At 45.9% G+C, this 26,237-nt stretch overlaps 1 protein-coding gene across 1 annotated transcript in view; it reads left to right on the top strand.

Annotated features, from left to right (window-relative positions):
- The window catches only part of WNT9A (Wnt family member 9A), a 58,557-nt gene extending 32,843 nt beyond the window's left edge, over positions 1 to 25,714 (top strand). The window contains exons 2-4 of the mRNA XM_075746868.1: positions 5,201 to 5,460; positions 9,466 to 9,728; positions 22,729 to 25,714. Of these exons, the coding sequence (XP_075602983.1) occupies positions 5,201 to 5,460; positions 9,466 to 9,728; positions 22,729 to 23,202 (997 nt within the window). The 3' untranslated portion in view covers positions 23,203 to 25,714. The remainder of the gene's footprint in view (positions 1 to 5,200; positions 5,461 to 9,465; positions 9,729 to 22,728) is intronic.
- The last annotated feature ends 523 nt before the right edge of the window (positions 25,715 to 26,237 follow it).

Below are 26,237 nucleotides of genomic sequence, written 5' to 3' on the forward strand. Positions count from 1 at the left end.
GTGTTTTTTCTTTAGTAGTCTCTAACAACAAGACACCATGGTGTATGACAAAAAGCAAAAAGGAGAGATGAGCACAAAGAGTTGGTTGGGAAGACCTTGAAGGAAAAGAACTATTGTGGAAGCTGAGAAATCCTTGCTGAGGTTTGGAGAATAGCTTGCACTATTTTTTGTAAGGAATCAAGGGGATATGGGATTTTTTGGCATGTGTATATATTAGCCAAAGTAGGAAACCTTTGGCTTTGTAGCTCAGAACAGCAGAGAATTCTGAAACTAGCACGTGTGGCTTTGGCTTTTGTTGTCTAAGCAAGGTGACAATAGACATGAATGCCTGAATGCTGGGGTGAGCACCAGGTCTTGGAGGAAAAATGCTTAGTTCTGACATTGAGGAATAGAAAGAAAATAGAGAACTAAGTATTTATTAGCAAAGAGGAGAAAGCCTTCTTTGATCCCAAATGATTTGGGGGTCCAAAAATATTTCTGACAGCTCTGGGAAGAGCAGAAATGAGGTTGGTGAGCATTCTTTAAATAGTTTCCTCCAAAGGATGTTGAGTGAGCACAATGGTGGCACTTGTACCTGTGAACACTTAAAAAACCCAAACAACACAGTGCAGAATGAGATAGTTGATTCTTCAATGGCCAACTCTTGCTCCAAATGTCAAGTCTTCATCACTCACTATGGAATTCAGAGTTTTATTGGACTTTTGGCTTCTTATACTTCAAATAGCAATTAGCCTTTGTGAGATGGAGGACTATTAAAAGAAAGGAGAGAAGTGGTGGAAAGAAAAGGGTTGGAAGAGTAGCAATACTGCAGAAAAAAAATTCATGTAGAAAGTGAAAATAGAATCAATTTGGTCTTTGTACAGATGTACCAAAGATAAATTTTCTGGCAGAGAAGGAAGAAGAGCTAGGATAGGAATGCAATATTTCAGCAGGCCTGTCATTCCAGGCGGGTATAGCAGAGGCGTTTCCTTGCAGGAAAGCAGCTCACCTTGGTTTGTCTCTCTGGTGGCACGTGCAAAGGAAACTCTTGAGTACGTCAAAAATGAGTGCACTCAGAAGTCTATGCAGGCACCTTACTTCTGTCTCATCCCCCTCAAGTTCTCATCAGGAACAATCCCCAGTTAAATAAGGGGAAAATACAGGGATGCTGATGAAAGAATAAACTGATGAGGCAATAAAAACTCTTGACTTCTGAGATGAGCTGAAAGCAGGACCCATCTTGAATTGCCTCTCTGGAAAGGTGATAATTCCATGGTGCTACACATAAAAATTGGCAACGCAGCTATCGGTGAATTCTGCAGTGGCAGAGACCATGTTTGGGATCTCTCCCAAGCCTGGGTGATTGGAGTCTGAACTCCAGGAGAGCAAAGCAATTAGCACTGATGTGACATTCACAACTGAGGCAGTCGAATGCCACCAGTAGTATATGTGCAAACTGGATAGGTCTTGGTATTTACAGCTGGTGATAATAAACCTTTTGGTTTCCTGGCTTCAAACTAGTGACAGATTGAACTAGAAGAACAGTGCAAATAATGTTGCAAAAGTCCCTCTCACGTAGGTGGGTATGACACTGAGCAACCAGGTCCTTCCTGAGGTCTGGACAGTGCAGGTGTGCCACTCAGAGCAGAAGTCAGGCAAGGTGCACCGCAGCTTAGGTCAAAGTCTGAAGCAGAAACGGTCTCTTGACTTTGTAGATTCATATTGCTTCCACGGACACCTGAGTTAATTTCCAGAGTTAAAGCTTCGTGGGTTGTGTGCAATGAGCTGTTTGGTCTCTCTCCAGGTTCCCAGTGGACAAACACACCTTCATCTCATGTTCAGCCCCCTCGATCCAAAATAGTACAATTGCACAGAGTGCTGGCTGCAGCTTAATCGTAACAGATGTGGATCGAGTGTGTATAAAATAAAAAAAAAAAACACTCCCCCTTCTCCCCCATCCTGAAAAACTTCCTTGGAAGGAACAGCTCAGTCTTTGTGAGGAGCTGAGAAAGCATCTGACTCTGACACGGTTGCCTTACGGGACCTCACTCAGCCTAGGTTGCATAAAAGGGCTTTATAGGATTATAAAGGTTCCATGCAGCGGCAGCTCCAAGGCAGCATTTCAGGTGGGGGCACCGGCTCTGCCTGTGCTTGTTTATTATTGATGCCATGCTCTGAAAAGTGCCACCTCACCCTTCTTCCCGGGGCTGCTGGAATGTGAGTGCAGAGCTGAGGCGGTTGCATCGGGCTCCTCTGCTGAAATGGGCATGGATCCAGCACCGGGGAGGGAAAATGTATGTGCGCGTGCACGTGTGCTGCTTTTGCTTGTGGAGGTCTTCACCTGGAAGAGCTTCGTTGCTTGTTGGCTAGGAAAAGTCCCTTTCTCCTAAATTTACTCATGGTCTTGATCTGGAGATGCTTTCCTAATTCACTTGCTTTGCTCTGATTCAGACCAGCTTGAAAGCCAGTGAAATTAGTGTAAACAATAAACCAGGCAGTGATGGACGTGTCTGTGTTCACCGTGCGTGTTGCATGACTTGTTCTTCACCGTTTGGACTTTCATGTCCCCTTTCCTCTAATGGGTGAGGACAGGGCAGAGCTGGGTCAGGAAGCAGGAGGTGGAAGGTGTTCTTCTGCCTTCTCTATAAGAAGGTTGTATTGGTGCCTTGTCTTTGAGTTGTTTTCTCAAAGAGGTGAAGTGGCTGTCTGCGTGCTGGCCCAGCTTTCTCAGCTCACTGTGGCTGTTATCCACGTGTCCCAGATATCAGAGCTGGAGAACTCCTACCCAAGCCTTTTGCACAGAGCAGTGAAAATGGACATTGATGACAATTGGCCCACTTAATGCTTCAATTTTCTATTGTTTCCCAGGACATTCCATCCACTACTTCTAAACGGATGCTAGAGAGCTGGTATTGTGCTTACCACAATACCCTTCTCCCTATCCCAGGCTCTTTATTTTGTTTTTCTTTAGGTGAGTCTTATTGAGACCTACTTCAGAGATACATGCAAGTGGGCTGTGCTGTCAGCAGCCACACTTTGAAGTATCTCAAAGCCAAGCACCTAAGGGGGAGGATGGGGAAGGGGTTCAAAATCACCAATTGCTCTGCAGAATCCTTGGCCGTAGGATCAATTCCTTCATCCCTCCTCGCTGCAATAGCTGTCTGCTATGTAATACTTGGAGCTTATGTTTTCCAGAATGTTTAGTTGAACGTTACCTGCTCAGAAAGGTAAACTGAGGAGGGGGAGCTGTAGAAAATGCTTTTATGCTTTCCTCTCTCTTCTTTGCTAGCTGAGGATATCTCTTGCACCAACTGTGAAAGCTTGCAGGAATGAACCTCCTGAGCAGAATTATCGATGAAGGCCAGGAATCGATGTCCCACAGATTTTTCTTTACTACTGTGAAGCTCAGACCAAGCCACCTTTCTCGTGCACAAGCCTCCTTGGAGTGTCAGTTAATGAGGCACCCAGTCTGGGTGATGTCCTGTCTCCTCGGGGAGCAGTCAAGCCCAAGTCCATGCTCTGTCCCAGTCCAGACAGAACAAAAAACCATGAGGGTTAACATTTGTCAGTGCTTCAGATGGAGCTTACTATTTGGCCTTCTGAATGGTTTTTGTCACTTTTGGAGAGCAGAATTTGGGGAGAAAAATTTTTTTTTTAGAATTTACACTAACTTTGTTTCCCACAAGTCACTCTGACTTGACTTTTTCTATTACAGTTTATCTTTCTTGAAATCCTAATACTTTTGAAGGTTACTGAAGGAGAACATTTCCCTCCCCATCTCTATTCCCGTAAAAAAAAAACCCCAAAACAACAACAAAAAAACCCAGAAACCAAACCACCAAAACAAAAAACCCCAGCCAAACCCAGTAATTTTTTTCTCACCTCCTTAAATGACTGGCTTTGTATGGGATGTTGCTGGCTGTGGCTCAGATCAGGATTTTGTGCCCATTGTGCAAGGAGGTTTGGAAGTTAAAGCATCCTAGCTACTTGCCCTCTGGGATTGTGCTCCTGGCATGATGTGTCCCACTGATTAGAGAGAAATCCTCATTAAAAACCCCCAATCAAACAACAAGCCACTGCTCCTGCAGGACAGGTGGGGTTTTGATCCATCTGCATTCGGTGAAGGGGGCGAGCGTGTGTTCCCCTCCCATGCCCACCACCCCAGGACCTCGGTGGTCCTGCAGCGATGGAGATTTCCCAAGCCTGCGACCCATCCCTGTGCTCGCCTGTGCAGGATCGCAACCTTCTAGCATATTTTTTAGTTCTGGCTTTAAGCAATTTTTTCCTTTTTGGCTGGGGAAACGCGTCTTCAGGTCCTTCAAAACCCTACATAGTGATTCCCATTGACTGCGTGGACTGGCACCTCGCCGGAAAAGGGCAGAGCCAGGAGAGTGGGGTGCGGGCAGCCCGGCCAACAAACCGCTCATGAGCCCAGCAGATGTTCCTGCAGCCTCTCCGCTCCCCGGGGCCGATGCCAGCCTGGTCCTTTTCCAGCAGCTCGTCACTTGACACCGGGAACAGTACGCTGGCTTCTTTTGTTGCACATTGTACGAGTCAAGGACCTTGTGCAAGGGAGAAGGCAACAGGACACGTATTTCTTCAGGTCGTTTTTTAGGTTTTGAGCTCATTCTTCCTTGTAAAAGCTTTTGGCAGTATCGCCTGTAAAAGTGTATCCTGCTCTCGGGCTTCAGGCTGTGGCTCGTTAGGATTTATGTAAGGATCTCTTCTGCTGAGGGCAGAGTGGTTGTAGGAGCTTTATCAGCGTGTCTCTTGGGGTCTGGTGGGACCCATCACCCTCTATCCCTTCTCAAGATGCTTCTGGCTGTGCTTGATGTGCTAAAATGATTTTTTTGTTTATGCACAGGATATTGGCATGTAGTTTTGCTAGTTTCCCAATTTTATGCGGTTTAGATACCTTCAAGTATTTTTTCCCTATTTCAGTTTTTGACACGCTGTCTTGTGATGGAGATTGCTAAGGTCTTATGTCTAAACAAGCTCTGTGAGAGCTGGTAGAAGAAATAAACCCAAATAATGCTGTTTACCCTTTTCTCCTTGCTCCTACCTTGCACACACTGCAGAGAGGCTTGCTGTACAATCGCTCCTTGCCCAGGCATCGGCAAGTCCACGTGGGTGCTCAGCTGGGGATCCCACCACAGTCCTCATTCCTGTGTCAGGCTGTATTTCTCTCTCCTTACCCACGTGCCGCTCTGTTCCTCTGCAGGCTGACGGGGAACGAACCCCTGACCATCCTCCCTCTGACCTCAGAAATGGAGGAAGCTGCCGTCAAAGCCCACTACAAAGTCTGTGACCGCCTGAAGCTGGAGAAGAAGCAGCGCAGGATGTGCCGGCGGGACCCCGGTGTGGCCGAGACCCTGATGGAGGCCATCAGCATGAGTGCACTGGAGTGCCAGTACCAGTTTCGCTTCGAGCGCTGGAATTGCACCCTCGAGGGTCGCTACCGGGCCAGCTTGCTGAAGAGAGGTGAGTGGAGTTGGGGGGGGGGGGGGGGCAGGTCTCGATCAGGGGTGCTGGCACCCTCTGCACCCATCATCAGCTTCCCTGGAGTTTTGCAGAGTGGTCACCCTGGTGCATCCTTTGCCAGCGGTGGATCACCACCCCCCCAGAGCTCCCAAACGAGCTCGTAGAAGGTAAAGACAAAGCCAGGTTCAGCTCATCCATGAAAGCGCCCAGCAGGCAAAGGACACGCAACGTGGTGATAATTCCTGCGCCTGTACCAGTGAAGCAAGCCCTGTCCGCCTCCCACTGCTGACCACGGCTTCCCTCCTTGGAGGCTGGAGATTGTCGTGTGTCTGTCTGAAGCCAGGACCTACCTTTGCTCCTCACTTCTGCTGAAAGTTGAGCTGGTGCTGGAGGGGAAGGTGTTAAAGTTCCTAAAGCTAAAGTTCCCTCTCTTTTTATTATTTTTTTTTTCTACTTTTCAACCTTTACAGGAAAGAAATTGAGAAAATGCTTTAAGGGAAATAAGGCAAAACAGGCTGTGCTGTTAGTGGGGGCAAAGGGAGCCCTATCATAGTGCAGGGCAAAGCCTGCAAATATCTGTGTGTCCTGTTACTGCTTTACCCAGGGAAAAGTTCCCTGGATGCGAGTGGTGGGTAATTCCCACACCCTGTCCCAGCAGCTCAGCTGGAGACGGCCAGAGGCTGAGAGGGAGTATTCAAGGAGCAGGTGGTATTTTTATCTCCTTCCTTTGTGCTACCTCATATAATCCAATTTCCTGTACCCTCCTAGTAAAATCCAGATCTTATTTTTGGACTGAAGATAAGGATGCAGCAGGACCACTTTACAGATAGCTTGCATGGGTCTCAAGGGCTTTGTTGACTTCCAGAAAGTCCCACACTCAGCGATGGAGCTGGACCTACAAACCCAGGATCTGACATGCTCAAAGATAAGAGCAGAGGTCTGCAAAGTGCTCTCACTCGCTAATTAGTGAGAAGTAGTAATTCAGAAGTGCTGAGGCTTAACTAATGCACTGTCACTGACTGCAGTGGAAACAAGGAAAGTCCTTATGAAACCCAAGAGGTCCAGCCAGAGCTGCAAGACATTTAAAAATATCCCCGCATGCCAGAGGAGTCCCTGGATTAGTGGTGCCTTGGGAAAGCCAAGCACTTTCTCATGCTGACACCTGGAGGCCACAGCTTGTTCCTTCAGATGTTCCTGCCCCCGTGGGCAACCCTCGGCCAGGGGCATTTCAAAGCGGCCTGAAGCCGAGCTGCCTTAAAACACCATCGAGAATCCCCCACCCCTTGTCGGGACCCCGTGTAATAAATGATAGCTCTGAGGTTGCAAGGCTCTGCCTGCTGTCTCATTCTTCCATGTTTTATGCCCCTGCAACATCTCTGCCCTCCGCTGATGCTGTAAATCCTTCAGGTGGTGTTCCCCGCGGCGTAACACACTGTCCTGTAAATCTTTCTACTCCTCTCCGGGAGCTGCTGGTTCCTGGTTCGGCATCGCAGCAAGCGATACCCCAGGGCAAAGGGGCACATGTATCACCCACTGAGACAGAGCTGTTCAAGTATGTCAGTGTGAGCTTGCTTCCTCTCCTCCAGGACCACTGCAGCTTTTTAAGAAGAAGAAGAAGAAGAAAAAAAAAAAAAAAGACAACCTCCCCCCCCATGCTTCACTTAAAGTTCCTCCCTCCATTTTTACTCGGTCACCAGAACAGCCTGGCTGCTGGTTTGCAACTTGGACTGATGCAGCCTGTTTCTTAAAATAACGGGGGATTGTTTAAGGGACTTGTTATCCTCTTTGGATACTCGTGAACAATTTTGGAAATGGCTGAAACTGGATATCTGTGGATGGCAGGCTGTCGATGCACTGGGGGTTAGAATGCCTGCATTGATTTTAAAGCTCATTATCTTGTTACAAAATATCTTGGTGCAATCAAATAGTGCATGGCGGAGATGGCTTTAAATCTGGCCAGAGCCAAATGTCACATGGACTTGCTTGGAAGCTGCCTGCGGGTGAGATGATACCTGTGCTGATGGGCACCGGGAATTCGTGAGGCTTTTAATGATGGAGAATGGGAGGAGTAGAGCTGAAGCTGGTGGGGAGATTGATGGAGGGGGAGAACCTGGCAAATCAACCATTCCTCCTGGCTTTGTGTCAAACCTGGTATGCATTGTGGTTGCACGGCACTGACTTTCTGCTGAGATTTCACAACCGCTCTGAATTCAGTGCTCCAAACCAGGAGGCCTTCAAGCAGGTTGTAGATCTGGGCTGTCTACTAAACTGGACGATATCCAGGCTGTTTGCTAATCACAGTGTCTCAGACTCTCAGAGGAGAGTTTACACACCCTATTCCATCAAGGACCTTCTGGTAGCACGCTGGTACCTCTACATTTCATAGCACAAGTAGTAGCAGTGGCAAAAGACCAATTCTACAACCTGGGAGCACGGAGCCTTGGGAGCATCTCTCCAGCAGTGGCATCCCTTTGACAGGCGTGTGGGCAGTCTGACCTGTGGTGTAACCTAGAGAAAGCTGAACCTAGTCTACAAGAGATGAAAGGTGCCTGGAAGGTGATTTCTACACAGGGGAGTTTGGGGGTCTGCATTCCCATGAGTTTTTGTTGTGGGAGAATTCTTTACTTAATTGACACCACTCCCAATGAGAGTTTGCAATGCTGAAGATGTTTCTGGAATGAAGGACATGGTCTAACTTCAGGGAGAAAACAGAGGGCAAACCCCCAAATTTGGTTTCTTAACCCTGACCACTGTTTATGGTGTCCCCACTGAGCATGGAGTTGATCTTTTTTTATTTTAACCTTCTTTCCAATGAGGGAAAGGTTCCTGCTCTTCTTTTCCAGGTGAGCAGTAGAACAGTAGGATAATTCCTACCATGATTTGGTTTGAATCAGCTCCCTTGGGAGGACCAAAACTCAGTTTCCTGGGCTGGGTTTTCATCTGTGTTCTGCTGAAGTTCACCTGGGAGTGCTTTGGGAAGGCAGGCTCTGGGGATGGGCCAGGGTAGGGCCCCATGAGCTTGCTTGGACTACCATGAACCTCCCAAGGAACAGTTCCAAAAATGACCTGGCAGTGTCTCTTCATGTCCTTGGTTGACACACCAGCTTACAGATATATCCACTACTGTCACCATCCACTTGTGTTATTTCTGAGTGGGGGATTTCTTGAGTCAGATCCAAAGCTGTTCTGGAATTGCATCTCAAATATGCAGTCGTTTACGGCTTCCATAGCCGGAGAATGAGGAGCTATAAATACTGGCATGTTTGCTTTTTATTTCTGGCTTTTATCATTTGGAGTGAAATCATGGGTCTCTCTGGGCCTCAGTTTACCTCCTGGGGAGAGGGGATGCTGTTGCATCCCTGCAGGAGAGCATAGAGGTGTAAAAAAAGGGTTGTGTGTGAAAGGTTTGAGATGTGAACTGCTTTTTGAGGTATTTGAGTGAGGTCTTGCTTTGGGTGACAGGCTGGCTACTGTGTGCTTCTCAGCCCTCAGGTGCTTTTTGTTAACAATTTTCTTGCACTGGAGTAGGACTAGTGATTTTTTTTTCTGGGGAGGGGTAAGAACAAGGAGCCCTCATGATTTCTACCCCAACCATCAGTCTGGAAGTCTATGCTATGTTCCTGCTATTTGATGTCCCCTCATCCCCTCAGTAGCAGTATTGCTGTACCATGGTGATGGCACCTCCATGGCACGTTCAACTCTTGCTCACCTCTTTCTCTTTTCAGGCAGAGACTGTCTGCACAGGGACAGCCACAAAGCTGGCCAGACTTCATTTGTGTTCTTGAATCCTGGCTCGTGCCACCTCTGTCCACTATCCATCATTCCTTGCTTTCCACTGTGTCCTCTCCACCGTGTCCTCTCCACCATCAGTGATGCGCGTAGAGCTTGGCATGCTTTGACATTGCTCAGACTCTTCTCACAATGAGTTTTGCCTTTATTTCCTCACTCTCTTCGTTAACTTTTGCTCCAGCTGCAATTAAAGCTGCCTGCTCCTCTTTCCTGCAGGTTTTAAGGAGACAGCCTTCTTGTATGCCATCTCCTCTGCGGGGCTTACGCACGCCATGGCCAAGGCATGCAGTGCAGGGCGGATGGAGCGTTGCACCTGCGATGAGGCCCCCGACTTGGAGAACCGTGAGGCTTGGCAGTGGGGCGGCTGTGGTGACAACCTGAAGTACAGCAACAAGTTTGTCAAGGAGTTCCTGGGGAGGAAGCCCAACAAGGACCTGCGAGCCAGGGTGGACTTCCACAATAACCTCGTGGGGATGAAGGTGCGTTGCAGACTGCTTAGTGTGGGGGGTGTTACGCTGTTCTGGGGGCAATAAAATGCTGCACTTAAGTGTGGAAACAGTAGCATTGCATGCAAAATGCATGGAGTGATCATTCTGCTGGAGAGGTGAAGTCTCACTTAAGGGACTGGTTTTGTCACTGTGCTTCAAGAGCACAGGCTGGGTGGAGAATGGATTGAGAGCAGCAGAGAGAAGGACTTGGCAGTGTTGGTGGACAAGAAACTCAACATGACCTGGCAATGTGCGCTGGCAGCCCAGAAAGCCAACCGTGTCCTGGGCTGGATCAAAAGCAGCGTGAGCAGCAGGTCGAGGGAGGGGATTCTGCCCCTCTGCTCCACTCTGGTGAGACCCCCCTGCAGGGGGGGGTCCCCAGTACAAGGGGGACGTGGAGCTGTTGGAGTGAGTCCAGAGGAGGCCATGAAGATGATCAGAGGGCTGGAGCACCTCTCCTGTGAGGACAGGCTGAGAGAGTTGGGGTGGTTGATCCTGGAGAAGAGAAGGCCCCAGGGAGACCTTATAGAAGCCTTCTAGCACCTAAAGGGGCTTATAAGAAATCTGGAGAGGGACTGTTTACAAGGGCGAGGAGTGACAGCACAAGGGGTAATGGCCTTAAGCTGAAGGAGGGGAGATTTAGATGAGATCTGAGAGAGAAATTCTTCCCTGTGAGGGTGCTGAGGCCCTGGCACAGGTTGCCCAGAGAAGCTGTGGATGTCCCATCCCTGGCAGTGTTCAAGGCCAGGTTGGATGGGGCTTTGGGCAACCTGGTCTAGTGGAGGGTGTCCCTGCCTATGGCAGGGGGTGGAACTAGATGGGCTTTAAGGTCCCTTCCAACCCAAACCATTCTGTGATTTGATGATGAGTTGTGCAAAACCATTGGTGGGAGACCATAGGGAAAGAAATAGAACTGTCCAGGTCTAGAAAACATGACCGGGGTGGGGAAGACTCCTGCCTTTCTACAGGGAGGAGAGAGTCTTACATGCAAAGGGTTGGAAAAGCAGGTGCTCCAGGCTTACATGAGGTAGGACAAGGAGGAAGGGATTTATGCTGCCACAACACAAGTTGAAGAATGCTTTTCTTGTAGCAGGTCAGTAGAGCATGGACAGTCTAGCATCTCCATAGCCAGGTTTCTTTAAAACTGGCCAGATAAACACCTGGTGGGGAACCAGAGTGGAGATGTTCCTCTCTGACTGACCTCAGTCCTAAAAGTCCCTTCAGCCTTGTTTTCTGGCAGAAGCCTCCCATGTTGCCTAGAGCTGCTGGGTTTGTAGCTTGGACAGTGCTTAGGTGTATAGTCCCTCTTTTCTTTTCCCATCCTTATCCTCTCTGTTGGAGGACTTTCTGCTCTTTATCCCAATTTCTTCCCATGAGGATTTATCCTCCTGCCTGGGGGTCTCCCTGCAGGACTGATGTAAAGGACAAAGTGTCTGCAATTGCTGGGTCATCCCAGCAAGAGAAGGGAAAGGAAGGCTTTCCACCTTCTCCTATAATCTGCTTGGCTGTACCTAGCCTAGAGTTGCTTGAACACGAAAAACCCTCAGACTGGCCAGCACAGGTGCCCAGGATCAGTGTTCCGTTGCGCCAACCTCGAAGGGGGACATACTGTAAGGCTATAAATAGCCTTTGAGCCTTGTTATTGTCCGTGTGATTGGATGGAGGGTTGGGGCTGGGATGGGGGACCTGGGTCTCCAGTTTCCCAGGCAAATGCAGCCCAGCCAGTTGTGCATTCTAGGAATCGCCACCCCAGCTCAGTTGTTCCTGTGCGTATGCATAAAATGCCATTCCTCACGACAGAGTTGGGGCATCAGAGAATGCTACCAGTGAGTGCTAGCCAGCAAAAAGTCTCCCCCTCTCCCACCACCAGATGCTCCTAGACAGCGCTGACATCAGGATTAGAAATATCCTGGATTTAGCTGGTGTCTGGCTTTGGCTGACAGCTTTTCTGCCTCTGGATTAAAAGGCTCAGTGCCTCTGAACTCCTGTTGCAGCTCTTTGGCATGTGAAACAGGCTTTGCGGGGTGATGAAATTTGTTTTAATCCTTGTGGTTGGTTGTTCCTGAGGGACTATCCCAACTCTTTGGAGTTGGCTGTGTAGCAAATGGGACTGAAAATGGAGAAGATGGTCCATGGAGGCTGTGATTTCATGCTGGAGATTGCTGTGAGATGACTCTAGAAAGGGAGGAGAGCAGGGATATATACAGCCTCACCAAAACCTACAAGGCTATTGTTTTAGGTGCCATTGGCATTTTCTTGTAACTCCATGAATATCTCCCCTCCAGCAGTGGTGGGGCTAAAAAACTCAGCCAAAGGATTTGACCAAACTCCCAGTGCTTTCCACCCCAGTAGCTCCAGTCGAGATGCCCATATGTCTGAGACTCAGTCTTGCATAGGTTAGGTGACCTCATTTGTCATCTCTGCTCTATGCTGTCTGTGCAACTTCGGGCTAAATGAACTCCAAGGATGAGCTGGAGGGAGTGAATCTCCCCTTTTTGCCTGCCCTTTCTTGTCCAGATCCCACTGTGAGCTAGTTCTTAGGGGAACGGGAGATGTCAGGGACTCTTGCATCCTCTGCCTCCACTTGACTTGGCACGGTCAGGGCTTGGTCATTGGCAGTGGTTTCTAAGTACTAGTGTAATATCTGCAGCTAAACAGCTGAGTAACAGTTGTGACTGTTGTCCAGACACTGAGAGCCCTCATGGCAATCCACATCAAAGACCTTTGCTGCAGGTCAGTGATCCGGTGTTCCTATTTTTGTCCACCCACGCCGTGTCTGTCAAGTTGGTGTTGCTGTCTGACAGCTTTTCTTGCCCATTTGCAGCAGTGGTTGAAATTATTTCGCTGTTTATGCTCCTAGAATAATTGTACCTTAGCCTGGCTGAAAGGCAAGCCAAGCAGCCCACCAGATTCACAACAGCACTGTGAAGCCAGGCAGAGAACAGCGAATTGCATGTTGAGGGGGAAGCTTTTAGGAGGATGGTGGCTCAAGATCTATGTAGGTAGGATGTGTTGATCTAAACCATTGGCACAATATAGTATCAAGAAGATGATCAGAGAGGTTTTGAGTCAGAGATGAGGACCCAGACTGGCTTTATAATTGCAAGGTCAAAACTTGCAATGCTTGCTTAAGATTTCAAAATATTGAAACTGATTTGAGGCCTGAGCATTGACCACCTTGGTGTGGCTGATGGATTGTCTCTGATGTTACTTACACTTGGGTGTAGATTAATATCAAGTTCAATCTGCTGTTTCCCTCCTGGTCCTACTGCCATTGCTGTGCTGGTGGAGGATGCGAGTTGCTCAGCAGGCAGTACTAGGTTCCCTCACTGAATTTATTGATGGTTCCCTTGATGAAGACAGTGGGTTAAATATGAAACTCAGCATGTTTCCTCTACTTGTCTTTCTCCAAAGAAGTTGCCCATCAACTAACTATTGTCTTACAGACTTTCCAACCATTGAGTAGCAAGAAATGCTAACCTAGTGTCTATGACAGTCTGAAACCACTTTGAACTAACCTACTTTGGTTATTTGGGCAATAATTCATTTGTATTTGATGTGAATCAAAGGCACTATAGGAGTGCAGGTAACCTTGATTTATGCCCTTTTGGAACTGAACAATTTTGAACTGGAGCGCTCGTTATGTAAATAAGATGCTCTTATGGCCTCTAATGTGTTAAATGTCCCTGTGAGTTCCAGAAAGATGATTATGGCCATTTTGAATGGGAGCTGAGATGCAAACTGAATGCCCTTTCCCCAGGTTACACAGCAAGCTGACGATGGAGCAGGAGACTGAAGCCAGCTCTCCTGAATTCCTGCTCAGCACCCGTTGTGTTTTTTCTGTAACAAAACCACAGATTTTATGTCTACTAGTGAAGCCATACATGCATGAACCAAAACCTTTGCTGAACTACAGCCTGCTTTGGGCTGGGAATGGACAAGGAGACTTTCTTTACTAGTACTTTGCTATGGGAGCTTGCTGAAGTGCCAGCCTATGTTGGTGTGCTTACAGTGTATGTGTGGATGTGCGTGTGTGCGTTCGCTGAAGGAGTGGAGGAGTATCTATTAAAGATACAGCACAAGCTTGGTGGTCTCTCGCTGATTCTTAACAACATATAATCCTTCCCCTCTATTTACTCCCAACCATGGCAAAATGTATAAATAGCCCCTTGAGACCCACCAAAAAAAGGACCTGTGCTTAATTGACTGATTTGGCAACCAACACTATACCCTTCTGGTCAACGTGGCAGTTTCTCCATGGTGTCATATTAGCAAACAATCTGCGTATTTCTGCAAGGGTGACATTATCGTATCCCGCCTAGTTTTAGTGTCTCTTGGTAGGCGTTCTCATTTAATTATTATTTTACTTCTGGTTTTTTTACAACCTTGATGGGCCGACTGTAATTTTGCTACACCAATGAAATAATCACTGAACATGTTGTGCCTGTGATGGCTCACAAAGTTATATGATATGACCTCAATCACTAATGAAAGGGTGAGCTTGTCTAGTGTGAGGATGAGGTAATTAGACCAGGACTTCTCCAGCCTTCTCTTTATTGAAAAGTAGGAGCTCTGAATAGACCACTTATTAAAAAAGCAATTTCCCTTCCTTTGCCAAATCTACTCTTGCTCATTCAGCTATTCTTTCAGAAGAATCTTGGGTGGAGAGGGTGTGTGTTGGGGGGGGGAGGTGTGTGTATGTGTCAAGGGAACGGGGGGCGGTGGTGCTGGGAGAAGTCAACTGTATTAAAGTTCCGTTGCCAGCAATGAAGCTTCTTGGTTATATTAAATGAAGCACAGGCAGCCTTGCTAAAGCTCTCTTCTTGTCTATATCCTCCCCCTTTTTATCCCCCCTTGTACACACAAATGCAGCCCCTTTTGTAACCCATTAATGAAAAGTCGGAATATTAGAGGACTCAATTAGTTCCACTGGGCTTGAGTAAGTGATGTTTTAATTAAATTTGCCCAGTTTCTCAGCAAAGTATCATTAAACATGACTTTCCAACTCCCTCTCTGGAGCGTTGCTAAGTTTCTTAATCCCAGGAGTGCTGACCTCTTCCAGAGGTATGTCTGGTCAAGCATGTCTTACAGATCCAAGGGGCACTATTAAAGGGGGCTGCTGTTACCCAAGGAAAAAAATTAAAAAAAAAGTCATGTTCTCATTCCATTTTCCTTTTATCCTTCCAGAAGGAGGGACAAACAAACCTTTGCCTTCAGGACCCTGAAGCCAGGGGTATAACCACAGTCTCCCTGAGAGCCAAGAATGTTTAGTGCAAAACTATAGGAGGGCAGAAATGGAGAACAAGAAAATTCCTCCCTCCGAAAAGTCTCTTTTTAGGCAATATCTCCCTTTGAAACTGGTTCCCTTAATGAGGGTTCCTTAATTGTTTTCACACAATTAAATTCATATGTTTTGGTCTGCATAGACTATATGTGCTTTTCTGAAGGATCCTTATTGCTTGTAGGGTTCAAGACCAGACCCATCCTGAGACATCTTATACCTGCATCTCTAAAACCATATGGGATGCTCTGGAGAGGATAGTGGGAGGTGCATGAACTTTTCCTTGCTGTTGACTTGCTTGTTTTGGAAGTCCATGCAAGGAATGGCTTTTCCCCTTAGGCGGTCCTGGCAGACATCTATCTCAAGGGCTGAGCGTGCCTCCTGTGCTGGAGACGGACTCTCCATATCAGGTAGATGTTTGCCCAGCTATCATCTGTCTGAGGAACTTCACGAGCTATCACGTAACATGTTATCAGAGCATACCACCCTCTTCACTTCTGTATCTCCATTTTACAGAGGGGAAATTGACACCCAGAAAGATTAAGTGACTTACTAAAGGTCACACACAGGCGTAGCGAAGCAGAGACTTGCACCCTGGTCTCCTGTTGCAGAGACAGTGTTTACAAGCGCTGCCCATCTTGTCTCATACGGTTCCTGCTAGCAAACATGATTCCAGTCGAACTCCAGAGTTTGTCAAAGAGGCAAGCTTAAATGCTGATCTCTGTTTTTCTGCACCCTCAAAAAGTGTAATAACTGCTTTTTTTTTTTGATAAGGCAAATCCACATGAACTTACTAATACAGTTGGCGCATGGATAAAAGCCAAGGAGACATAGTGCATCCTTTAGGCAGTTTCTTTTAGGGGTGTGTGTAGCAAGAAATCTAGTACCACGCTTTTACCAATGTACAAATCAAACCTTGACTTCATATGTACAGGTCAGTTTGCAGAGCCACCACTAGTATTAATTGCTCCAGGTTATGAGAGGTAGGAATGCATAAGCGTGATCTCTGGATTTTCCCCTCCTCCTTTCAGGCTGAGATTGGCTCAGCCAAAGTCTTTCTAAGGCCTGGAAATCAACACTCTGGAAAAAATTGCTTGCTGTATCCCATAAGTAATTGCAATTAGTTGTTTATGTGGAGCTTTCTTAGCATGTGAAGCATACTAGGAATATTGAAGGGGAAAAAAATACTTTTAAAGTTCTCAAAGTAGGGTTACGTTATTCTGTGTTTAAGTGTTTGTATTTTAATGCATATTTGACTAAAATATGAGTGTTTATACTTTTAAAGAATGAAGGGCAGTGGAAAGGGAAAACAGTTCTGAAAAAAACAGTTTGAGAACAGGCTCAAAAGAAGGGCTTTTCTTTAAAAAAAAAAGATGGAAGAAAAAAGGGAAAAAGCAAAGAAAACTTCTAACAATCTGTGAAACTTTTATAATTCAACCAATGGCAATGGCCAGTGTTAAGGGACAAGTCTAGTCGTATGAACACTGAAGAAATGGGAACCATGGCTGTTGTCCAAACAAACGTTAATACTTGAGCTGAGAGAATAACTAAGCCTATTTAAATTGAAGGAGGATATGTATATAGGGGATGGAAGAGATTTGATTTGTAAAGAAGTCATCCCAAAGCCCTCTCTGAAGTAAGACAAGATGAGGGCAGGCTTTTTCCTGGATGAGCTGACTCTAAGGAGGTTCATCTGCTCCCTCCTCTTCCCCAAACCATAGCGAATGGTTTGAAGCCTTGGAGCCGCAGACCAGCCATGACGACAGCGCAGCTATAACCGAGGAATTCCCACGGCTGCGCGTCCGCTTCGCACTGCTGCTGCCCAGACAAGAGTTGTCTGAAAACCACCGGCAGAGCCCCGTGACCCAGCTGGGAATGAATGGGAATCTGTCCTCAGCGTTTCAGCTAAAACACTGAGAAATTGTGTGTTGCAGCATGTCTGAGACTGATCATTACGGGGGCACTTAGTCTGGGCTTCGTAGCAAACCATTGTTGTGAGGGAGGATTACATGTTGCATAGCAATGCTCTGCTGTGATCCCTTTTCCCATTTGGGCAGGCGGTCCTGCAGTGCTATCTAGTTTCCTCTTAGCAGCAAGCACCAATAAAGACGGCTCAGTCTCGCTCTATCATAATTGTTTTCCTCGTTGTGTTTTTGTCAGTATTTCGTATTCTCATGACAAGATCAGTGGGAGTTTGTGTTCCTAAGTCAAACAAACAAATTTGCTCAAAGAGCTTTATTTTCATCCCAAACTGCTCTCCTGTTTGTGAGACTACCAGACCAGGTGGTTGTTCAGAGGAGAGGGAGAGGACAAAATTTTAATGTGTGATGTTATCCCTGATCCGCTGATTGTCTTTGTTCAACTTTACTTTCACGGTAGAAGCTTTCTACAGCATATAACACAATAAGGTTTCAAATGCACACTTGTGTTGTTACTCCTGGGTTACTACAACTCTGATGTGTGGTGGCTATGGTGAGCATGAAATGTTTTGTGCTTTGGATTTGAGCTAATACATTTTGCTTCACATCTGTGACAAGATAGAAGCGTGCATGTGGTCACTTACCATGGTGTAGGTGAAATATGGCTATTAAAAAAGTGGTGAGGCCATATGTATTCAAGAGAGGTTCAAGTCTACGTGGGATGGAGGAACATCAGGCTCTGAACTGTGTGATATGCCTTGAAAAGAAAACAGGAGCTGCCTGTGGCTCTTGAAATGATAAGTTTGTGTTAAAGTCTTATTCTGCCCAGGCTTTTTTGATAATAAAAGCTAAGTTATTCTAGCCTGGAAGGTCCCTCCAGGTTTGAAAGCGTGATCTAGACATTTACTCATTTGTCTCGGGGCCCAGCCAGGAGAGGTTTCTCCAACATTTCTCCAAGCAACCTGCTAACTTGGATAAGTCTTGCTCTGCTTTTTGAAGGAATGATGTGGATTTAAGTGTCTGACAGGAGCCTGCAACAAGAGGAGGAAGGTCTTTGTGGAAGCTGGGGAATGAGACGAGACGCAGAAGGGCTTTGCCAAGAATTATTTTGGCTCGCGGGTGGTTAGGGGCCTGTAGGCAGCAGTTCTCCATCATGCATCACCTTGAGTAGCTGCATCTGACAAAATCTGACTGACAGCAGCAGGGGAGGTTGGCTGGGGAAGAATTTTTTCTAGGATTTTTTAGATGCCTCGTAACATTCTTGAGCCCTTCCTGACTCTTCAAGGAGAAGGTTTATGGGGCAGTTGGGATGCACCACACTTGCACAGTGGCCACAGAAGAATCCACATGCTGGATTTCATGAACTGGTGCATTCAAGAGAGCAGGGACAATGGAAACCTTTTATGCTTTAGTCCACCAGTGCACAACACCTAAGCTCTCCTAGCCACTGCTTAACAAGGAGCTAGAAGTAGGTCAGGATAAGGCTGGGATTCATTAGGGGTTTTGTTCATCACTGCTTTAAGCCCAGACTAGGAGAGTAGGATTTATCCAGTTAAATATATGCATTAGTACCATTTGATAGACCTTTATGCTTCTGGAGGGACAGCTGGTGCTGAAGAGCGATGTTCTACACTACCTCAAACAATGCTCAGTGCTGATATTTAGACACCTGAATTCATCCCAGAGGTTGGGATTCTGCTCACAGGTTAAGATATCTAAACCGAGGTGCCTCTGTGTGAGCCCGGGTCCCTAGGCTCCTGTTAGTGAGTGGAGATGTGGTCAGCACAGTTGGTGGAGCCTGGAGAGCTGTTCAGCTGAGCACATGCGGGTGTCTGCTTCACTCTAGAATCCTCTGCCTAATTTAGCTACACTGAGTCAGATGGGAGTTTAGAGGTGTTTCTCAAATGTAAGCATTTAAACTCAAAAATCTGTCTCAGTGAGGTCAGCTCTGGCTGGATGGTGTGATTCAGGTGCCTAAACCTACACGCTTATTCCTGACTGAAGGTCTTCTGCCATCTGCTAGCTGCCAATCCACAAGGATCTGGATTTTCAACACGTGTTGTGCTGTATCTACCAGCCCCACGTGGATGCTTTGGATGTACTGCACCTGCAATGTCAGCTCTCCCACTGAGCTCAGGAGAGGTGGCTCCTGATGTGAACAGCCTCGTGTCCAGGTTACCTTCCTGCGTTTCATGACCATGTCTTGTTCAATCTGCTCTAAATCTAGCCAAGCCTGTCCACAGGAGCGTGTCTACCAGTCGAGCCAATTCCTCCTGGTTTCTTGCTTTCCCATCTCCTGTACAATGGTGGTCGTCTCCTTTTCCAGGTGGAGCAGATGCGAATGAGTTGGGGGAGGTGGAAGGGTTGAGAAAAGCCTGGACTGATGAATGACTGCAGTGTGTAGCCCTTCTGCAAGTATCTCAGCAATTTTGCTCAGTTTGCTGATGGTCTGGGCGTGAAATCAGGTATAGGAGCTTTGTTTCACATGAACTCAGCTCTCACTTCTGGACAACCAGTGAAACGTGACTTTACATGAGGGACAGTATGGGTGAGGGTTTTTTTTCCTCGGTGTTGAAATGTGTTCTGTACGCTCTTGTCTAACATTGTGGGATTTCTTGCAGAGTTGGCTAGACACTTTGGCACGCAAAGCGTGACAGCCCCTAACCAAGTCAGCCCAGCTGAGTACTATAAGCAGTAACACATCTCCCTCTGTAACCCGTCACTTGTTTGAATGCTACTGTGTATTATTGGATTGCATTTGAAAAGGTCTTGGCTGTCGCAGGAATGAAGTGTGATCATTGGCCAGGCTTTGCTGAAGGCCGTATTATACATAGTGTCTTTCTAAAAATGTCTCTGTAATATCAGGATTGGGCCAGACCCCAATTCTGAGTCCATGACCTATTGCACATTTGCACATGGTGCTCAGCAGGACTCATGCAGCCAAATAATTAAGAACCGGATGGTCAGGAAATGGACTGGAGCCAGTCCTCTGCTGTCATGAGGCCATAATGTTGGCAGATGCCATAATGGGCAGAGGGGGGAGATTTTTTTCTTTTTTTTTTTCTTTTTTCTTTTTCAGATCCCATAGATGCCCAAAGGAAGGGCGCTTGCAGTAGTTCCTTGACAGGAGGCAGCTCTATAAAACAGACTCTGTTCTAACTTGCTATTTTAAGGGGTGGTTATACCTTACCCATTTAAAATCAAAATGTAGCCTATTTTGGGGGAAGGCAGAACTAGAACTATAAATATCTGTTTATAATCTGTGGACAAAACACAGGTTATCTATGACTGTCTAACTAAAGTGTCTGCTCTTGTGTTGCCCATGGAGGAGTCCAAAGCGTACACCTATCTCTGGAGAAGGTGGAGGAGAACATTCAGATGCCATTTATAAGGAGATGGACATGCGTTTGTGTCATGAAGCATCTTTATTGCAGTCTGATTCAAAAAGGATGAGATCTTTTGTTTAGCATCTGTCAGTGTATGGGCATGGGATCCTTTATGGCACGCGGGGGGCTGTTAACCATCTTTGTCTCTCTTCAGGGTGAATAACCATTGACTCTTTCCCTTCCTGATACTGCTTCTCCTTCCCATGCTGCTTCTCCTGTTGAAAATAAGCTTCTCTTTCCATTCCCTCCACCTTGCGTGTGAGCACCGTGGTTCCACTGGCTCTGCTCTACCTTCTGTTTTTACGCTTCGTGGTGGTCTGAAGAGAGCTATTCCCATACAACCTGTCCCCAGGCAAGATCTGTATGCCTTCCTCTATGGAGACTGACTTTTGTTTGCTTACGGACTGATTGGGACTAAATCAAACATACACATTTACTTTCTGTTATCTTGAACAAGTTATTTCCTCCTTTAGGGATCTGTGAGATGAGCCTTATTACTCATTGCAACACCCGCTGCAAGTATTTGAATTTTAAAATAAAAAAAAAATAAATTAAGAAAGGATTTGAAACCAAGCCTTGCCCTTGATAGCTGTAATCAAGAGGCATAAACAGGCACAAAGTTTAATGTGAGAGTCCTGGCGCGGAGGGTACAGAATCCACTTTAGCTTCCAACGATTTGAATGCCTTCCCTTTTCCAGCTTTGAAGACCTTGGTCATAAGTGCTCTGCTTTTTTATGGAGAGAATAAGATATACATTTCCATCCTAGTTGAAAACACCTTATAGAAGGGTCTGCTAACACATTATACAAGTTATGCTAGCCTGGGACTTGAAACTCGCAGCCTGTTCCTCCCTGGACGTGACTTGCATAAACAACATTTGGGCGCAGCAGCCCCTGAATGCGTGTGTGATGCCATTTCCTTCTGTCCCTTCACCAGAAGCCCTGCACAGCATTTAGCTAAGTGACTTTTCCACCCCTGGGTCAGGCTCTTTTTAAACACTTGTGGACTTGCTCACAGTCTTGCCTTGTCAAGTCTCAAGACCTGCTCACCCGGAGGTGCTGCTTAAGCATCAAGACAGCAGTTGAGGTTCCTCATCCTGATATGGGGCAGCTCCTGCTTGGTCAGGATGGGGCAGATGGTGTAGCCTTTAGTGCAGGAAGTCCATTCGCGTGGCCAGAACTGAAAATGTAAAGTCCCCATGGGTCACTGCCTGATGGGCTGAGCACTGAACCCACTGGGATGGACTCTTCTCACTGCAGCATCAGCCCAGATTTCATGTTTTTCCCCTTGAAACCCTCTGTGTGAGAAGCCAGCCTTCCAAGCTGCCTACACTGGTGCCACAGGCAGAGTAAATCCTGGGGGCTGCATTAAAGCACCTGGAATTACTGAACTCTTCACACAGGGGTCTGTTTTCCATTTCTTCACATCTTAATTTTTAAGGGTAAGGGAGGGCATAGTGGAGGCTGTGGCAATCTTGGGTTTTGCCCTACGTGAAAACGTGCTTCATTAAACACGTTTGGCCAACATGCAGTGGCATTCTTTGTTTTTAAAAGCACATGCAAGCTTCTTCATTTCTAGCAGAAAAAAAATGGCAGGTCCTTTTGAACACGCTACCACATTCCAGAATAGGATCCCGCAGACAGGTTGGAGAGGCGGAAGCTACCTGGATGCTTTTGGAGCTGCTAGTTTTGGTGGTGGCAACCGAGGCTGTTGTTCTCAAGGGCTTATATATAATTTCAGCTATATGAAGGTTTTTCCTCAGTCACAAAGTGAACTGGATGGGATGCTATACCTAGTCACTGCTGGTGGAAACAGCACAGCTTAACCATGTTTCCAACTGAGTCTGTGCTGCTAATTGGGAACTACGTGAGTTTAAGGTGGTATCCTGTGTGTTGGTGTGGAAAAGGTTCCTACTGTCCATGCTCATGTTCTAGAGCATGTGTCACCTCATCTGTGTGTTTGTGTGCGTTACAGCAGCGTTCTCCACCTTCTCTCCACTAAACCAAGTCCTTCCACTTTTGTTACATCTTATCTCCTTGTTGTTATTAAAATAAATAGGTTAAAATATGTCTTAATCTCTTAGTTGCACCACAGCTTCAGACCTCTGTCTACCTAGACGAGTGACAGCACCTGACAGCCTTTGTACGCTTTACTGGTATGATTAACTAGCCAATAAAGCAATATTCTGGCAGGTAAATGTCATATTCCTGGTAACTAGGAGCCCTCCAAAACAAGTATTTCCTGTAGCGTGTGTTTTCTGTCCTCTTCCAATGGATAGCTTTTCTGTTGTCATCAACTTTGTGTTCCAGGAGTGTCTTCTAGCAATTTTTTTTGTTTTTTTCTGCTCTATGTCTTGATTTCTTCCCCCATAACTGATTTTCTTTTGGGGCCATGTGTGTCTGCAGGTCATCAAAGCTGGAGTGGAGACAACCTGTAAATGCCATGGCGTATCTGGATCCTGTACTGTCCGAACATGTTGGAGGCAGCTCTCTCCATTCCATGAAATAGGGAAGCAACTGAAGCAGAAGTACGAGACATCGCTCAAAGTGGGGAGCACTACCAATGAGGCCACGGGGGAAGGAGACATCTCCCCACCCAAGAAGTCCATCCCTGGTCACAGTGATCAAATCCCAAGGACTACGGATCTTGTCTACATTGACGATTCCCCAAGCTTCTGTATGATGAGTAGATACTCACCTGGGACTTCGGGAAGGAAATGTTACAAAGACAAGAACTGTGACAGCATCTGCTGCGGGCGAGGGCACAATACGCAGAGTCGGGTGGTCACCCGTCCGTGCCAATGCCAAGTCCGTTGGTGCTGCTATGTGGAATGCAAGCAATGCACCCAGAGAGAAGAGGTTTACACCTGCAAAGACTGACGCGTCTTCTGCTTGATGGCAACCCTTGGTGACGGGCAATGGCGATCTATGAGAACTACATATGGAGACAAACAGGGTTTGATTGACCTTTTGGGATCTGAAAGCTATGTTGAGACATAAGCACTTTGTAGGGTACAGGTGACCCAGCTGTGTTGCTGTTTTGTTTTTGTTTTTGTTTTGTTTTCCTGTAGACTGAATTTTAATGAGGTCCAACCATGTGGAAATAAGTGCCTGTCACACTGGGGTTAGACACCAGTTGACCTTCACCTTAGTCGTCTACGCAGTTTGGCGGATCATTTATCCTTGGAACATCTTGATTATTTTGCCAATCCTCCATGAACTCCTGGGCTAATATATTCTCTTTGGCATAAATAACCTATACTACTTTATTCCTGAAGCTTACCCAACTGCTTAGAGAGCTAAGCAGATACGAAAGAAAGATCTTTCTGCTTTGAATGTGATGGTACGGGAAGTGGTCAAATTTCTTCCACTTCTAAAACTGGGGAGAAGTGCGTAGGGTAAGCAGGAACAGCCCTGATGGTTCCTCTAGTGGAGTTTCTGCACACCGAGCAAACAAGGCTCTGACAAAGAGACCCACTGGCAGGATCAGCTTTTTAACGACAGCTCTGTATCTGCATGCTTTGATCACCAAATACAGCTCAAAAAATGTTGGGTCCACCATGTTGCACACAGAAATACAACCAAGAAAGAGGTTGGGGAGACAGTAGAAAACCGGACTTTCCTGTCCCCTTCAGTCCAATCACATGTTCTTTTTTTCAAAAATAATTTCTTCAAATGCAGTTTCTTTAGCACTATTGCTGTCTTAATTTAAAAAAAAAAAAAAAAAAAAACCAAACCACTAGATACTCATGTTTTATTTTCACCTTGTGCATGATTTATTTTTCTCTCTCCTTCCCACCTCTTGTTGATTGAATTCACCCTGTGGTAACTGCTTCAGAAATCTGAACTGGAACTTTTTAGTCTTATGCCAGCTGAATTTGGATGTGTGTTTCTGAGTAGGACAAGAGAAATTCCAGTGCATCTTGGAACGCAGTGCTGTCTTGCATTGTATAGCAGCCATTTTGGACTGGATCAGACCTATGGAGGAGTTGACTTTTCTTTTACTAGGTCATCATTCCATTTATCTAAACCATGGCAGTGGTACATGATACAAGCTGTACGTACACCCTATGACCTTAAGATTTTATTTTATTTTTTTTAACCACTAGATCAAGAACTGTAGTTTAAAATTACAACTGCTAAATTGTAACCAACTATTGGATTCGGAACAACTAATCGACGAAGAGACAAACTATCAAGTGGCCAGAGAAGCCAGAAATTGACTGCAGTGGTAGATCGCTCTGACGCTGTGAAATAGATGACAACCTTCAGCATTTTGTTTTTTCCTTTGAAGAGGATACTTACAGTCCAGGACTTGATGTGGCAATATCCTTCAGTCATATAAAAGTGGATTGGAAGCAGCCAATGAATGCCTCAACAAAGCTTTCTAAGGAAACACTGGAGAGTGGAGGGCATTTTATTTTATTTTTGGTAGCAAATTTTGATTTGTCCAGTAGTAGAAATTTCCACCCATTTTATATAAGCCATTGATCTGGTTCTCAAAAGAGGAAAGCTGGCTAGAGATTTTCAGGCAGTAGTAGATGCTAGCCAAGCACAGAGAGAGCAGTTTTCCAAGATAGAATATTATTTTTCAAGATCTTTTTAATTTTTTTTCTTTTTTTTTTTTTGTCCCCCAAATAGTAGCCACTAATATTTAAGCTTTTCATGTGCATCTACTGGAAGGAGGAAATATTTTTTTTTTTTTTTTTCCCCGTGGTAACAAATACCTGCAGTCCAGCCTGGCTCGTAGGCATCAAATCTCGAGGTGGGGGCATGGGGAGGGACAGGATGTTACTGTTAATAGGGCTATGGTCCTGCAAAACAAAGCGTACTGTCTCTTGTTTTTTTTTTTTTTTTTTTTGGATGTTTGCTTATTTGCTGTACAATTCTGGAGGTTGGGGTAGTGCTGGAAAAGGAGGAAGCCGCACATGGTGTTTGTCCCTTCCACCACGGCAAATGCGCGGTGGTGCGTTTGATGCAGAAAGTTTGCAGGAAGGTCTCGCGGCTTCTGGGAGATGCACCCCTTTGAAAGTCACCCACGAGCAGTTTATCTAATGGTTTAAAAAATAAACTGACTAGAAACCTATTATTCAGTGTGTGCATGTGTGTATATGCATACACACACGCTGACACATAAATATATATATAAATATTGAACGAACATTTATTTATTGTAAAGCCCTTCAGAAGAACCTTCTTATGGTTTCAATGTGGTATTATGTTAAATTCTCTTTCTCCCTCTCTCTGTCTCACACATATGTGCAAACTCACTGTTACATTTTTGTGTGTGTGCTAGAATAGCTCTTCCCTTCCAAAGTAAGGCCGGATCCAAACCTGCTCAAAACATGAGGATTTTTGGGTCTGAATTACTATTTCTGGCCTCATTCTTTTTTTTTTTTTTTTTTTTAAATTTGTTCTTAATTAGAGAATGGGCCGCAATTTATGTGCATTATTATTATTATTAATTATTATTATTATTGTTATATTTAAACCATGGGCCTCATTTTCCTCCTTTTCACTGGTGTCTCTGTCTCCATTGACCTCGCTGGAGTAACTCCACATTGCACTGGTGTGAGAGGAGAATGAGTCCCTAGATGCAGAAGAGAGGGCGGTGTTGGCATCAATATCATTGCGGAGAAAATGCCTGGGTCGGATGGGATAGGGTAGCCTGGTGTGTTTGGCAGCGGGGGCGAGAGAGAGGTGGGTGGGCAATAAGGCAGATTGTCAAAGCTTGATTAGAGGAAAGAGGCAAAGAGTGAATGAACTACTGAGTGAAAGAGCTCTTCTGTGTATTATAACTCACGCACTGAAGCCTGGATGCTTTCTGTAAGTATTTAAAAAAAAAAAAAACAAAACCCAACAAAAAAACACAAAAAACAAATTGTATTTATGTTAATGTGGATATATTACTTGCC

Source organism: Balearica regulorum, chromosome 2, assembly GCF_011004875.1.
Source record: "Balearica regulorum gibbericeps isolate bBalReg1 chromosome 2, bBalReg1.pri, whole genome shotgun sequence".
Taxonomy (NCBI): domain Eukaryota; kingdom Metazoa; phylum Chordata; class Aves; order Gruiformes; family Gruidae; genus Balearica; species Balearica regulorum.